Genomic DNA, 14,453 nt, shown 5'->3' with positions numbered 1-14,453 from the left:
CAGGGGAGAAGAAACCACAATTAAAGAAATAAAGAAAATCAGAAATGGCAGGCTGGTAGGCATGACTCTTGGGGAAACAGTCCTGGCTCTGGTCTTCCCTGCTGTAGAATATTGTTCACCAGTTTGGGGCTGGCACTGCATGGTTCTCATGGACCCACAGATTGACATAATGGTGAGGGGCTCCATGCTTCAGGGAAGAAGAGGTTACAGTTAAAGAAATAAAGAAAATCAGAAATGGCATATGCCTTCCCATACATCAGGATATCTCTCCATCTCTGGCTCACTGCCTTGCCTCCAGATCTCCCATATGGCAGGTGGAAGTACCAGATGATAGTCCTCAGGACTGGTGGAGAAGACTCTGGAATGGACTATAGGCAAGTGCTTGATTGCAGATCTAACTATCAAATCTCCAGGATTCAATCTACCTCAACACCTCTGAAGCTTAAACAGATTTTGGGCCAAATGGGGCTGTCGTGTTCATTTGTTGCGTCTGTGGGGAATTTCGCAATCACCCTTTTGCATGTGTGGTGTTGTGCAAATTATGCATCAAGTCATTGATAACTACCTCATACTCCTACCCTGGAGGCCTTGGGAACTTGATTTTGTTCCCAGGCGGTGCCATCGATTGGTTGGCTAAACTCTTGGTCTCTATACAGTTTTGCTCATTAATTTCTTGTATTTTTCCCTATACGTTAAATAAATTAAATAAATAAATAATAAATTAAACCCTCTCCCCTATCAACTGCCTATTTCCTGCAGAGCAGTTGTTAACAAGTGCAGTCAGTGCTCTACTCTATTAGACACTCACATTACTGAATGCAGATATTTGAACTTCATGATTTTTGTTTGTAACATGGCTACTACTTTTCTGAATTCTTTCAGTCTTTTTGGTGAATTCTGGTAATTCAAAACATTTCAGCTACTATTTCAATTTCAGCAACAAAGAACAAATCTTTAACAAAATTTAAGACAGATTCAAATTATGTGCAGTACAATGAATCGATAATTTTTTCCCAGCATGTTATCTGTTCCAATGTCTACTAACCAATTACAAGCTTTTCCATGGCAAGAATAACTTGTTCATTTCACTCTCTAACATATCAAAGTATTCTGCAGCTAAAGACGACTTCTAGTCGTCTTCAGCTGCACTCCACTGGAGTCTTTGATATCCTTAAGAAATGCTTCAGGTGTTGATAGACGTTTGTCAAGAGCACTGTTAAAAGATAAGTTTAAATTTTAAAATTGTGTGTGGCAATAGTGATAATTAGTTTTTTAAATTGTTGTATGATAGTTGTGATTGTAGGCAGTGTTCAGATGTTTGATGTGTTTGTGGTGCAATTATAGTTCTATATGTATTAAATTTCTTTGTTTATGTGCAGCTTTGAACATGAGTAAAATGGGTGAAACATAAGACAGTGCAAAAGACAAATGCAGGTGGCATGGATTTTTTGAAAATGATGAGAAGCCATGAATGCAGTATGTATGCTTGGAAGGAGATTGAAGATATTTATGTGAAGAGGTTTAATAGTTCATAATCCATAAGTGTAGCATACTTATGGATTATGAGATATCAATGAATGTAAGTGGTAGTGGACAAAAGATTGTGGATGTAGCTAGGGGAGTAAGCGGAGTTGACAGTATGGCTGAGTGCTTGAATGGTAATGGTAAGACAATGGGAAAAGTGGCAATGAGTTAGTGATGTTGATTTGTAAGACAATGTACATAGATGGGGGCAGGTCAGTGGCAAGACAGCAGACGTACAAGGCAGTGAAAATGTGATTTGCATAAATGGCACTGAAAAACTAAATGAAGAAATTAGAGTGAAATAATTAAAGATGAGGCAAAAAATTAAACATGTGAGGAATGAACTGAGGAGAATAATGGATTTGCATGGGAATGTGAGGAAAAAAGGAACAAATGACTTAAAAGAAATCTTGATTTCAGAGTGATAATGATATTCAATGATAAGAGAGATTAAATGATAAGAGGTGTAGCGAGTGAAAAGGTACACAAGGTCTGTTTATTGGAAGGTATAATGAACAGAGTGGTTGAAGCGCTGAATAAGAGGAGTATGTGAAAAGATTTGGTTATGGCACAAATAATTTGACTGGTAACAAGAAGAATATAAAGATAGATGTCATGAAGCTGTCAAGTAAAGTGAAAGATAAGTGTGGTAGGTAAGGTAGTTAGCGTGTTGCCCAAGTATGAAGATGAGTTGAGAAAGGCAAGAGAAAATTATGCATGGTATGCCAGCAGGATTGTGTGAGGAGAAAGTTTGAGGGGCATATAGAGCTGTATAAAAGAGATGGGCTGCATTTGAATGGATATGGTGTGAGTCAGTTGGAGAAACTGTTGATGCAAGAGAGTGATTGAAGTGAATCTAAGGCCTGAGGAAGAAAGAGGTGTTGTGAAAGAACACGAGTAATATAGGCAACAGGTGATGGTGAGTGGCATGAGTGAAGAGAAAGAATGAGAAAGAAGGAACACAAAGTGAACAGGGAAACAGAGGAGGTCTGGATGGATAGAGAAACACTCTGAAAAGTGTAAATGATGGTTTCAGGAGTAGATGCAGGAGTGCACAAGAAATGATTAAGTTAATCAAGGATGTTGGGGTGACATTTAGGTCTGGGGAGGAGTGTAATATCAGTGATGATAGAGAGGAATGGACAGGAAGGAGTGCAGAAGAGTCATATCCAACTGCTCTGCACTCCTTGTTATAGAAACAGAAATGAGCTAGTCGGCATGTTTACAAATGCTAGAAGTATTCAAAACAAGTGAATGAAACTGTAGCATTCATAGAGTTTATTCACGTCAAAATTGTTGGTACAAGTGAGACATGGTTGAATGAAGATGACGTTCTGACAAGAATAAAGATGGAGGAAAATGTTAGTCTTTCATGAAGACAGACAAGGCAAAAAAGGGAGAAGGAATGTTATTGATGATGGCAGAGAAGCTGTGCCCATCTAGGGTGGAGATGCAAGGAGCCAATACTGACAGTGGTTATGAAGCAGTATGATGTAAAGTGGAGGTGGACAGGATGAAATGTTTAGCGGGGGAGGGGGGGTGCTATAGACCTGGTAATGTGAAAGGCACTGAGATGAAAATGTTTAGACAAATTGGTCTGGCTGATGAGAAAAGGGTGATCGTTATGGTTGATTTTAATTATGGTAATAAAGACTGGAATGAAGAGACAGCATCAGGAACCAAAGAGAATGAATTTCTCAAGTTTTTTTTCAAGGGATAACTCAAGCAGTATGTAACAGAGGTCACACATGGATCGAGGGCCTTAGATTTCATTATCTCATCAGAAGATTTTGTTGTAAATGAAGTGTTGCATCTTCCTCCAGTTGGTGAAAGTGACCAGGAAGTGCTCACTCGCATGATAGTGGCACCAGTCACATCAGGACTTTTGTGAGAGAGGGTTATATGTGGAAGGATAAGACAGGTGATTATGACAAACTCAGGAAGCTTCCAGCATTATCATGTCCCAGGGATTTGGAGACGTTGTTTAATTTGTATGTAAATGACATTGGAAAGTGCTTAAATAGTGATATACAGTTGTTTACAGATGATGCAAAGTTGGCAAGATGTTGTAGCTTTTGCAACAGGACCTAAATATCAGGTAACCAAAAAGTTTGGTTACCTGATATTTATAAAAATTAAACAACTGCAGAAATTTTTATGAAATGTTTTATTCATTAAAATAATCACCTTCAAAATCTACAACTCTTTCCCAATGAGATACAAGCTTGTTAATTCTGCTTTCAAAAAACGTTTTGTCTTTAAAAGTAATAAAACTAGCAGCCTCCACTTCAGTCTCTGTTTAATTGCAAAACTGTCTATTTCATATGTGATTGTCTAGCAGCAAAAAAAAAAAAGAAAAAAAGGCGATAATCGCTTGGAGAAATGTCAGGAGAATATGGAGAATGAAGGACTATCTCCCATCCTAAAGCACAAATCTTCTCTCGGGTAAGTTTTGCAGTATGAGGTTTTGTATTGGTGTTGTATAGTGGTTATCATATCCTTTTTTTACACGTGGAAGGCACATTTCCTTTTAAGGGGCCTGTGTAGCTCAGTAGAAGTAGCATTTGCAATCTATCATGCTTGACCGAATGACGAAAGACTTGGGTTTGAATCTAGTCACCGATTAGAGGAACATCTTCTAAGCCTTTTCGAGACCGGTTCTCGAGTTAGTCAGTCTCTGGCAGAGGCAAGCAGGTTTTTCGTTCTGTAAACTCAAGAAAATCAGCCGTCAAACTCACACTATTTTCAGATATTAAAAATATTGTGTTAAGGACCAAGAAATGACGGCACTTGTTAGCCATCTTCACTGCATACCAATTAATTAGTGATAGCCTTGGGTCAGCTATCTCTGAATGGCTACCAATGGAGATTGAACTGCCCACTCAGTCTCCAAAAGTTAGGGCTAAAACGGCCTCACCTACTCCCTGTGTGGGAACAAAAAGACGTTAGCTGATAGTCGGTTTTGTATTGTCCTGTAAGAATATCACTTTCTTCCGATTAACTAGTCCTGGCCTGTTTCTGAAGTAACACATTCAGAAAGACACTCAAGTTGCATCTAGTAAATCTTGACCGGAATTAAGAAGAAAAGCCAAACGACTATTTTTCTGGTGAAGTTGATAAATTAAGGAGGTAAAAATCCCTTATTGTTTTTCAGCCAGTAAGCGAAACTCTAAGATCAAGAACTACGATCTAAGCGTTTCATGCTGATGAACTGTCGGCGAATCCAAGCGTAAGTGACCAGTGCCACACCAAGGCAACTCAATGCAAAGGTGGAGCAAGCTCCCTCACTAATCTTGATATTTTCTCATAATGCAAAAACACACATCTCCTAGGAGATGTAATACTGCTTTACATTATGAGGAGAGGTCACTACCCAGACCGGTTTCAACCTTTTTTTGAGGTCTCATCAGTGAGTAGCTAGACCTAGAAGATATCTAAGTTTTTAAGTGAAAAGAACTTACATAGCTTTGCTATACGAATGCCAGAAAGGTGTGCCACTATATTGTATATAACATATTATAATTAAGAAGAAAAGCCAAACGGCTATTTTTCTGGCGAAGTTGATAAATTAAGGGGATAAAAATCCCTTATTGTTTTTCAGCCAGTAAGCGAAACTCTAAAATCGAGAACTACGATCTAAGCGTTTCATGCCGATGAACTGTCAGCGAATCCAAGCGTAAGTGACCACTTGGTAGTGCCACACCAAGGCAACTCAATGCAAAGGTGGGGCAAGCTCCCTCACTGACGGATTAAACAATAAGGGATTTTTATCCCCTTAATTTATCAACTTTGCCAGAAAAATAGCTGGTTGGCTTTTCTTCTTAATTATAATATGTTATAATACAATATAGTGGCACACCTTTCTGGCATTCGTATAGCGAAGATATGTAAATTCTTTTCACTTAAAACTTTGATATCTTCTAGGTCTAGCTACTCACTGATGAGACCTCAAAAAAGGTTGAAATCGGTCTGGGTAGTGACCTCTCCTCATAATGTAAAGCAGTATTACATCTCCTAGGAGATGTGTGTTTTTGCATTATGAGAAAATATCAAGATTAGTGAGGGATCTTGCTCCACCTTTGCATCGAGTTGCCTTGGTGTGGCACTACCAAGTGGTCACTTACGCTTGGATTCGCCGACAGTTTGTCGGCATGAAACGCTTAGATCGTAGTTCTCGATCTTAGAGTTTCGCTTACTGGCTGAAAAACAATAAGGGATTTTTATCCCCTTAATTTATCAACTTTGACAGAAAAATAGCCGTTTGGCTTTTCTTCTTAATTATAATATGTTATAATACAATATAGTGGCACACCTTTCTGGCATTCGTATAGTGAAGGTATGCAAGTTCTTTTCACATAAACTTTGATATCTTCTAGGTCTAGCTACTCACTGATGAGACCTCAAAAAAAAGGTTGAAACCGGTCTGGGTAGTGACCTCTCCTCATAATGTAAAGTAGTATTACATCTCCTAGGAGATGTGTGTTTTTGCATTATGATAAAATATCAAGATTAGTGAGGGAGCTTGCTCCACCTTTGCATTGAGTTGCCTTGGTGTGGCACTACCAAGTGGTCACTTACGCTTGGATTCACCGACAGTTCGTCGGCATGAAATGCTTAGATCGTAGTTCTCGATCTTAGAGTTTCGCTTACTGGCTGAAAAACAATAAGAGATTTTTATCCCCTTAATTTCTTGACTGGAATTGTTTAGCCTGCAGCAAGAAACTCGTAGTGGACAATACTGGTTCCAGTTCCCCCCCACACACACACACACAAAGCATAGTCTTCTGGTGATGAAGTGGTGCCTATGAAGTGTGTGGTACCAGATCATTTGGTAACAACCAATGATAAGTTTCCTTCTGTTTGAGTACAAGATCCATTTTTCATCACAAGTGAGCAAGTAATCTAAAAATGGCTCATTTTTATGACATGAAAGAAGTGAAGAACAAATTATAGCCTTTGAAGTTTATTGTCATCTGATAAATGCATGGGACCCATTTGCTTAGCTTCCATGATTTTCCTGATTGATAGAAGTGTAAATGAATCCTTTCACCGATCACGTTAAACAATTGTGAAAGTTTTTGACACGTTAATGTAGAATTATTTTCAACAACGGCATATAATTCTTTGTTATCAATAATAGAGGGCCTTCCTGAATGTGGTGCATCTTTAAGCAATTCATCACCAGAAACAAATTTTTTCAACCATTTCTGCACAGCGTGTTGTGCCACCGCATCTTTTCCAAATGCCACACATATTTTATGAGATGCTTCTGAAGCCTTCGAACCGAGTTTAAATTTGTAAAGCAAACAATCCTGAATTACACCAGGTTCAACTGACATTTTAAAAGGGTTCAAATTCACAGAAAAAGAGTACACACCAAGTTATAAAGCACAGATTGTCTGACTCATATCTGTGCCTTATGACACATACAAAAAATTGCACTCTGCAAACCACTACAAAATAAAACAAATCATTACAGCGAATTCTACTGAAAAACTGCACAAACTGTTCTGGTTACCTGATAGACCATCTGAATGGGCGTGTGTGTGTGTGTGGTGATGTCAGTTTAATGGTGCAAAGTGTACACAGCATGCCCATTAAGCAACAAGACAACAATTTTTATATCAAAACAAAGAACAATATTTGGAATTGTCAATTACACAGATTGAAAATAACCTCTCTCTCTCTCCCCAACTCCACACAACATTTACATCTGTCATACAGGTGTTCAAAGGCATGGTGGAAGTCCTGAAAGGGAACCTCCTTCAGTCTCTAGGTCACACTGTGTTGGATGTCCTCAATGCTGTTGAAGCGCTCCATTTTCAAGGCATACTTTATCTTTGGGAAGAGGAAAAAAGTCTGCAGGAGCCAAATCTGGTGAATGGGGGGGGGGGAGAATGTTTGATCACACAAATCAACTTCGTAGGCAGCATGCACAATGCTTGGGTGCATTGTCGTGCAACCAATTGTAGTCCAACAGTTCTTTCCTGACACGTTTCATGCAGGCATATACACCTAAATAATACCAACTATTCACTGTGGTTCTCTAAAGAACAAATTGTCACAGAAAAAACAATGATCATTGTCTTGACACATGCTTTTTGAAAAAACTGACTTTGTTCTGCTAGGGAGAAGACGTTCCACACCATTGCATGCGCTGTTGTTTCGTTTCCGGATAAAACTGAAAACACCAACAACTTTCATCACAAGTGACAATTCTTTGCAATACATCACAATCTTGATCAACTGCATGGATGATATTTTGATGACATGCAACCTGGTGTCCTCCTTGTTTGTGTATGGCACAAACTTCGAACAAATCTTCCTCTTGTGCAAATCTCTTTCTAAGATTAATCTGGCCATCTCCTTACAGACACCAAGCTGTACAGTGAGTAGCCTAGTGGTTATTCACCTGTAATGGGCAACAATTTCTCTAGCTTTCATCTGTCAATGAAGAAAATGGCTGCCCACAGCATGGTTCATCCTCCAGGGACTCCCTCACCTCTTTAAATGTTGAAAACCAGTAGAATACCTGCACAAGGCTCAGACAGTCATAAGCATAAACTTTTTATAGGTCTTGGTACACTTCTGTAGCAGTTTTTCCTAATTTACAGTAAAATTTTATTACAGTTCTTTTCTCCATAGTGGGCAAGTTGATTTGTTTCTAGTCTTTCATGCAGAGGAATATCATAAAAAACACCTTATGGTAACACAGATTCTGAATGATGGATTGCACCACCCATCCCTCATTGAAATGGAGGTCCACTGCTGAAGTCTATATGGACATGCATTTATTGCCTCATACAGCTGTGTCCACAATTTCGATATTATCCAACATTGTGGTGATATGTGACAGTCAGTACATCTTGCTGTCAAATGGTGATTGTAGCAGAATTCAGTAATAAACTTTAGCTGGCTGGCCACCATTTGCATCTAAAAATTTGAGGTTCCTAATCTTGGGCAGATTCTGAATCTGATATTCCATTTTTGCCCCAACTAACAGCATTCACCTACTGTGCTTACTGCCAGATTTCACTACTCATAAAGGGAATTGTAGAAATGAATAATACAGTACAACTCAACTGTGTACTCTGGTAATGGGCAGGTTTCTACTGAATCACCTTTACAGAAATGAGCATTGACTACTTTTCAAGAAATCACTCCATCATAAGTGTACATACAATAGTCATTGATTTCATTATTGAGAGAGAGAGAGAGAGAGCAGAAAGAAGAAAAGCCTCTGTCTTAAGGTGTACTACCCAGTTCACATAAACTTCTGATATTGTCCATGACTCTGATAATTAGAATGAGTACACTGTTTTTTTTTCAAAGGAGAAAGGAACAGTAGTCTTCAACATCTTCCCTCCAATACCATTCACAACAATATTAACCCATTCAACAAAAAGACATTATGAAACAATAACTTCAAATCTTTACAAGTAGTGTTAAACTTAATCTTATTGGAATACAAGTCTCCTTGCATGGCAAAATTTTATACATTCTCAGCAATACAGGATTTAGATTTATACATACTAATCAGTAAAGCTAACAGTAGGAAGATTTACCTTTTATACACTGCAATATTTTCTTCTGATCATCTTTTTCGATGTCGCTCCAGCCTTCTAAATCATCCGGGTCTTCTATTTTCTTTGTCGTTGCTCTTGCTCTAGATAACTGTTCAAATATACAATCAACATGATACCACTGTTTCATATCCCCACCACTGTCACTAAAAGGATTAGAAACAATTTTTCCAATCCTCACACTGCCTTTTTCAATCTTCTTCTTACAGGTTTTGCATCCAGCTTGTCCTCGCTTATCATAATCTACACAATATCTATTTTCTGCCATGTTGATGAAAAGTTATATTTCTACAAAAAAAAAAAAAAGTGAATTGATGAAGTTAAAAAAATAACAACAGTATACAAAACTTATAATAAAAAATAAAACTATTTTACCAATAAGTTTTTATAGAAAATTACTATTAAGCGAGTTTGGAGCTAAACTGTACATAGGTACAGTTTAGCTCTAACCAGCAGCTGCTATTTAGAGAGGAGGAGAAATGGTAGTAGCAATGGAAATATCTATAATAAAGGCATAATGCAGAGGCAAAATATCTATGGAAAAGCAATTGGAAAGAGTCAGCGAGAGAGAGAGGGAGGGGAGGAACCATCTATTAAGCAAATAGCTCTCTTCTAGATATTATAATACTATCAAGCATTCTGAGAGAGGACTTTGGTGCACAACTAGATGAGAGAACAATATATTCTAAGGTTTGCAGATTTGGGATTTATAAAGTGTTAGGAGTTGAGATTTGCCTTAGTCATTCTAAATACAAGTTGGAGTAAAATACTGATGCCAAGAGGCTGCCTTAGCTTTAAGATGTTGCCACTTCCATCAGGATGAGAGAAACAGGTGAAAACACAGTAGGGCAGTTTTTCTCAGCAGCCTTGGCAAGGAACCAGAAGGCTTGCCTGCCATTTGAGCAGGAGGTAAGCATAGTGCATTTGACTCTTACAAAGAAGATTTCTTTGTAAGAGTGCTTAAAATTTGTCAATGGTTTTTTTACAGTTTACAGGCTGTAGTGTAAACTGAGTGACAGGTTGGAGTTTATAACCTGAGTCACTGAGCATATGCTGCATTTTTAGGACGGAATGCTTTGGCTAATTTGTTGGAAAACCAAGTTTGGGAAAGGGTTAGGGCAGTTATGGTGGAGTGGTGAATAAAGGCACTCATCCCAACTAGAACAGTTTCAATTATTAAATCTGAACAGGTGAAAAGATGATTGAATCAGGAAAGTAGAAGCAATAATCATACTATGGAAGAGAGGCACAAAAATCTGGTCACCAAAATTGGAACTAGTGTAGTGTGTGGCATACAATACTGGGTGGGATAGTGAGGCTATGCAGGAGAATGATGATATGTGGAAAAAGAAACATTGAAAAGGTTATAGTCAGAGGAGAGCTAATGTCAGTTGTGTGTTTGGAGGAAGAGCTGATTAAAAAAAGGTCCAGGGTGTTGTGAGAATGAAATTATTTGGTATTCTGACAGGTGCATGAATAATCTGCAGTAAATCATTATAGATACTAATAGTTCAGTTGCTCCTTTGGCTTGGTCTGTAAAGTCAGAAAAGGAAAGACAGAATTATTATTATTATTACACTGTCCATCTCCATGGAATCGGCAGACTCATCATGGGAGATTCATTCAACTGACAACATATTTATCATAATAAATCATAAAATCCTTAACACTTCCTATATTTAACGACATATTCTGGTAATGTGTTCCATTTATTCACAATTCTCCACATAAAAAATCTACTCCTCACACCCTTCTTCACCACACTCTTACATAACTTCCAGGAATGGTCTCTGGTTCTTCTCCTCTCGCCTTCTAATCTTTTTACAATCCCATCTGAATTAATCCAATAAAATCTCCTCACTAACTTAAAAATCTCTATAATATCAGTTCTTTACCTCCTATCCACTAAACTCTGCAATTCACATTCCTTCAACCTCTTGGTTGAAGGAATATAAATTGCTGCAGCACAACCACCTCCTTTTCCCTACATGTTAGTGTTTATGTTAGTGTTCTTATCATAACAGTACTACTGTAAAATTTTATTTTCCTTTTGTGTCTATTTCTGTTGTCTTGTCCTTTTTCTATGTCGCCATTGTAAAATTTAATTTCTCCTTTATTTATCTTACGTATTGTTCTCTTTAAATCTTAATTACACTTGTATTGCACTTGTATCTGTGCCCTTAATAAAATCCTTCTCTAGTAAGACTTTATTCTCTTAACTTCTATATTTCTCTTGGCCGATCTTTACATATAAGAATGATGCTAGTGGTTTGGGGGACAAAGGGAATATTAATGGTCAATGCCAACTCCCTTGTCTCTACACTGGTCTAATTCCTTTTTCGGATTCAGGGAAAATTTATTTTTCACTGCGCCACCTCGAATCCTAGATTAACAAAGAATATAGAATCAAGGAACCAGAAACAGTTTAGCTTACAATCTTATATTACTATAGGTTACGTTTGCAGTCATAGCCTCACCATAAATTAATCTCCCGCTGTGGTCCATATTTTATGAGCAAGTGCAATAGAGAAGAAAATCAGGCAAGTCATCAGTTAAACAAAAAAGAACAAAACATTTAATTCAATTGATACATATTACACATTATGAATACACTCTGATTAAGTAATCTGCAATTGCTAATGAATGAGCACTAATTTCACAGATTCTCTATATCTATCTTAGCATGTATGACAAAGAACTTCATTTATGATTTACGACTTATATTTGAAAGATCACACTTATTCATCAATATTAAAGACATTTATTAACTGAATTACTAATGTAGTTCCACGTGCTCTCATACAATTTCTCTCACAAAATTCTCATAACTTATTCAATCATTAAAAGACATAATTCCTAGGCTCCACGTGCTCTCGTACAATTTCTTTTACAAAATACTCATAATATACTCTATCATTAAAAGAAACAATCTCTAGAGTTCTTCCTAAAATTTACAGATATCCTTTTAGTACACATTTACAAAAAAAAACTATACTGTACGTTACCAATTGCTGGGGAAACTATTTGGCCACCTCACATATCTCATAAGGACAAATACTTTCGACTCCACGTTCCTTCTGCTTTTTCTGAGGCATTCTTCAAGGGTTCGATCTGCACATACTTCTGCCTCCGAAAATAAGTAGACGTTATTCTTTGGTGAACTGGCTCAACATCGTAACGAAATCTCCGTAAGCATAGGTGAATATCTTCTGCTGGGCTGGTCGCCGATTTGTAAATTTTTGGGAAATCCACGGCAAAGTTCCTCAGTCATTATCTCAAATATGCGGGGAACGAGGGAATGCCACGAGGAGGCTCCACACACCACAGCAAGACCGCACGAGACCCGGAGCGTAAGAGAGCACAAGCCTAAGAGTAAGAAGGTTTTTTCTGGCGCTGCACGACTTTTTAAATTCTGCGCCACACGTTAACACTACGTCATCGATTTCTCCTCTCATTTTTCATCATCACTTCACGTCACCCAGTACTGAGCGCCACACACGGAATCCTTAGCGTGATTCTCGGAATGCATGAGCGGGGGGGGGGGGGGGATTACATGCTTACTAAAAGGGTACACCTGTACTCTTTGTTGCACGGGTTTTCCATTCCGGACACCTTTTATTTAATCGGATTATCTCTTTCTCCCAGCAATTTATAAGTACTTATACTTAAGCAGTAAGATTTAAGCAATTTAGCAATTCATAATACTTTACATTATAACAAAATAAATGAAAGATTCTCAGTTTAGTAATATTTTAGTAATTTACAAGAGTTTAGTATATTCTGATATATCAATAATTGATTCAAAATGTAACCGCATGTTAAGTCTGAAGGAAACGTAAATTAATCCAATTTTAGTTTCATTCAGAACTTAACACTACAATGTGCAGTCTTTGCAAGTTGTAGTTGGAGTGATAGTTGACTCTTGATACAACTATCACTCCCAAATCTAGAACATCATCTACTTCCTACAGTACAGTGCCATCAGTATATAGTAAACCACTTTATATTTCTGCACACTAAAACACAACAACTTGCGCTTACTAATATTAAAACTAGAATTCCACTCCTTTGTCGAAGTCAAAAGTCTATTCAAATCTTCATGATGGGAATTAACATCAGCAGTGCTATTTATAATTCTTCCCAACTTTGCATCACTAAAAAACAGCTGAAGATTCCCAGTCAGTCCATAAGATATATCATTTACAAACAAGTTAAAAAACAGGGATCTAAGAACAAAATCCTGGGGTCATACTAACGGTTACCCTCCTTTTTTTTTTTGAGACTGATCCATCATACACAACTTGTTATTGTTCAGAGAGCCAATCACCAATCCATCTAACCAATATACTATTCATTCTCATCCTCTACAGCTTGTACATCAATTTATCATGTGGTAATCTATCAAAAGCTTTCGAAATATCCAAGAATATCACTGCATATGATTCTCCCTTACCTATCACACTCATTACCTATCATAAAATATCACAAAATACAACTAAATTGCTAAAAGAGGACCTTTCCTTTAAAATCATCCATTCCTGGCTACATTCTTCTCCCTGATAAATGTGATGAAAGTTTATATGGCCTGGGATAAAGAGTAAAGGCTATTTTTTTCCGGCAGCGTAAATTAAGTTAAGGGGATAATAAATCCCTCATTATTTTAAAGCCTACGAAACTCGGAGATCGAAATCTAAGAGTTCCATGCCGAAGAACTATTGGCGCGTCCAAGCGTAAGTCATCACTTGGGTGGTAGAACACTATGGCAACTTGTTATGAGAAAATATTAAGGATAGTGACGGAGCTTACTCCACCTTTGACATGAGTTGCCATAGTGTTGTACTACCCAAGTGATGACTTACGCTTGGACTCGCCGATAGTTCTTCAGAATGAAACTCTTAGATTTCAATATCCGAGTTTCGTATCCGGCTTTAAAATAATGAGGGATTTATTATCCCTTTAACTTAATTTACGCCGCCGGAAAAAAATAGCCTCTTGGCTCTTTATCGTAGTAATAATAATATATGGGTGCACAGGTCTGGCAATTCGTTAGTAGGGGTATATATAAGTTTAGTTCACTTAGCCTTGGTATTCCAGGTCTACCAACTCACTGATGAGACCTCAATAAAGGTTGAAACCAGTCTGGGTAGTGACCTCTCCTCATAATGTAAAACATCTCCTAGGAGCTGTGTTTTAATTATGAGAAAATATTAAAGATAGTGATGGAGCTTGCTCCACCTTTGACACGAGTTGCCATAGTGTTGTACTACCCAAGTGATGACTTATGCTTGGACTCATCGATAGTTCTTCAGCATGAAACTCTTAGATTTCGATCTCCGAGTTTCGTAT

General features: G+C 37.7%; 1 protein-coding gene across 4 annotated transcripts in view; it reads right to left on the bottom strand.

The window, feature by feature from the left end:
* The window catches only part of LOC150107542 (DNA ligase 3-like), a 505,727-nt gene that overhangs the window by 474,133 nt on the left and 17,141 nt on the right, over nucleotides 1-14,453 (bottom strand). For all 4 annotated transcript variants that reach the window (XM_090391370.1, XM_090391373.1, XM_090391372.1 and 1 more), the window contains exon 2: nucleotides 9,090-9,395. In XM_090391370.1, the coding sequence (XP_090247496.1) occupies nucleotides 9,090-9,375 (286 nt within the window). In that variant the 5' untranslated portion in view covers nucleotides 9,376-9,395. The remainder of the gene's footprint in view (nucleotides 1-9,089; nucleotides 9,396-14,453) is intronic.

Source organism: Typopeltis vanoorti, chromosome 4 (genome assembly GCF_054136105.1).
Source record: "Typopeltis vanoorti isolate ZY-2024b chromosome 4, IOZ_Tvanoo_1.0, whole genome shotgun sequence".
Lineage (NCBI taxonomy): Eukaryota > Metazoa > Arthropoda > Arachnida > Uropygi > Thelyphonidae > Typopeltis > Typopeltis vanoorti.
This window is presented reverse-complemented; position numbering and strand designations above follow the sequence as displayed.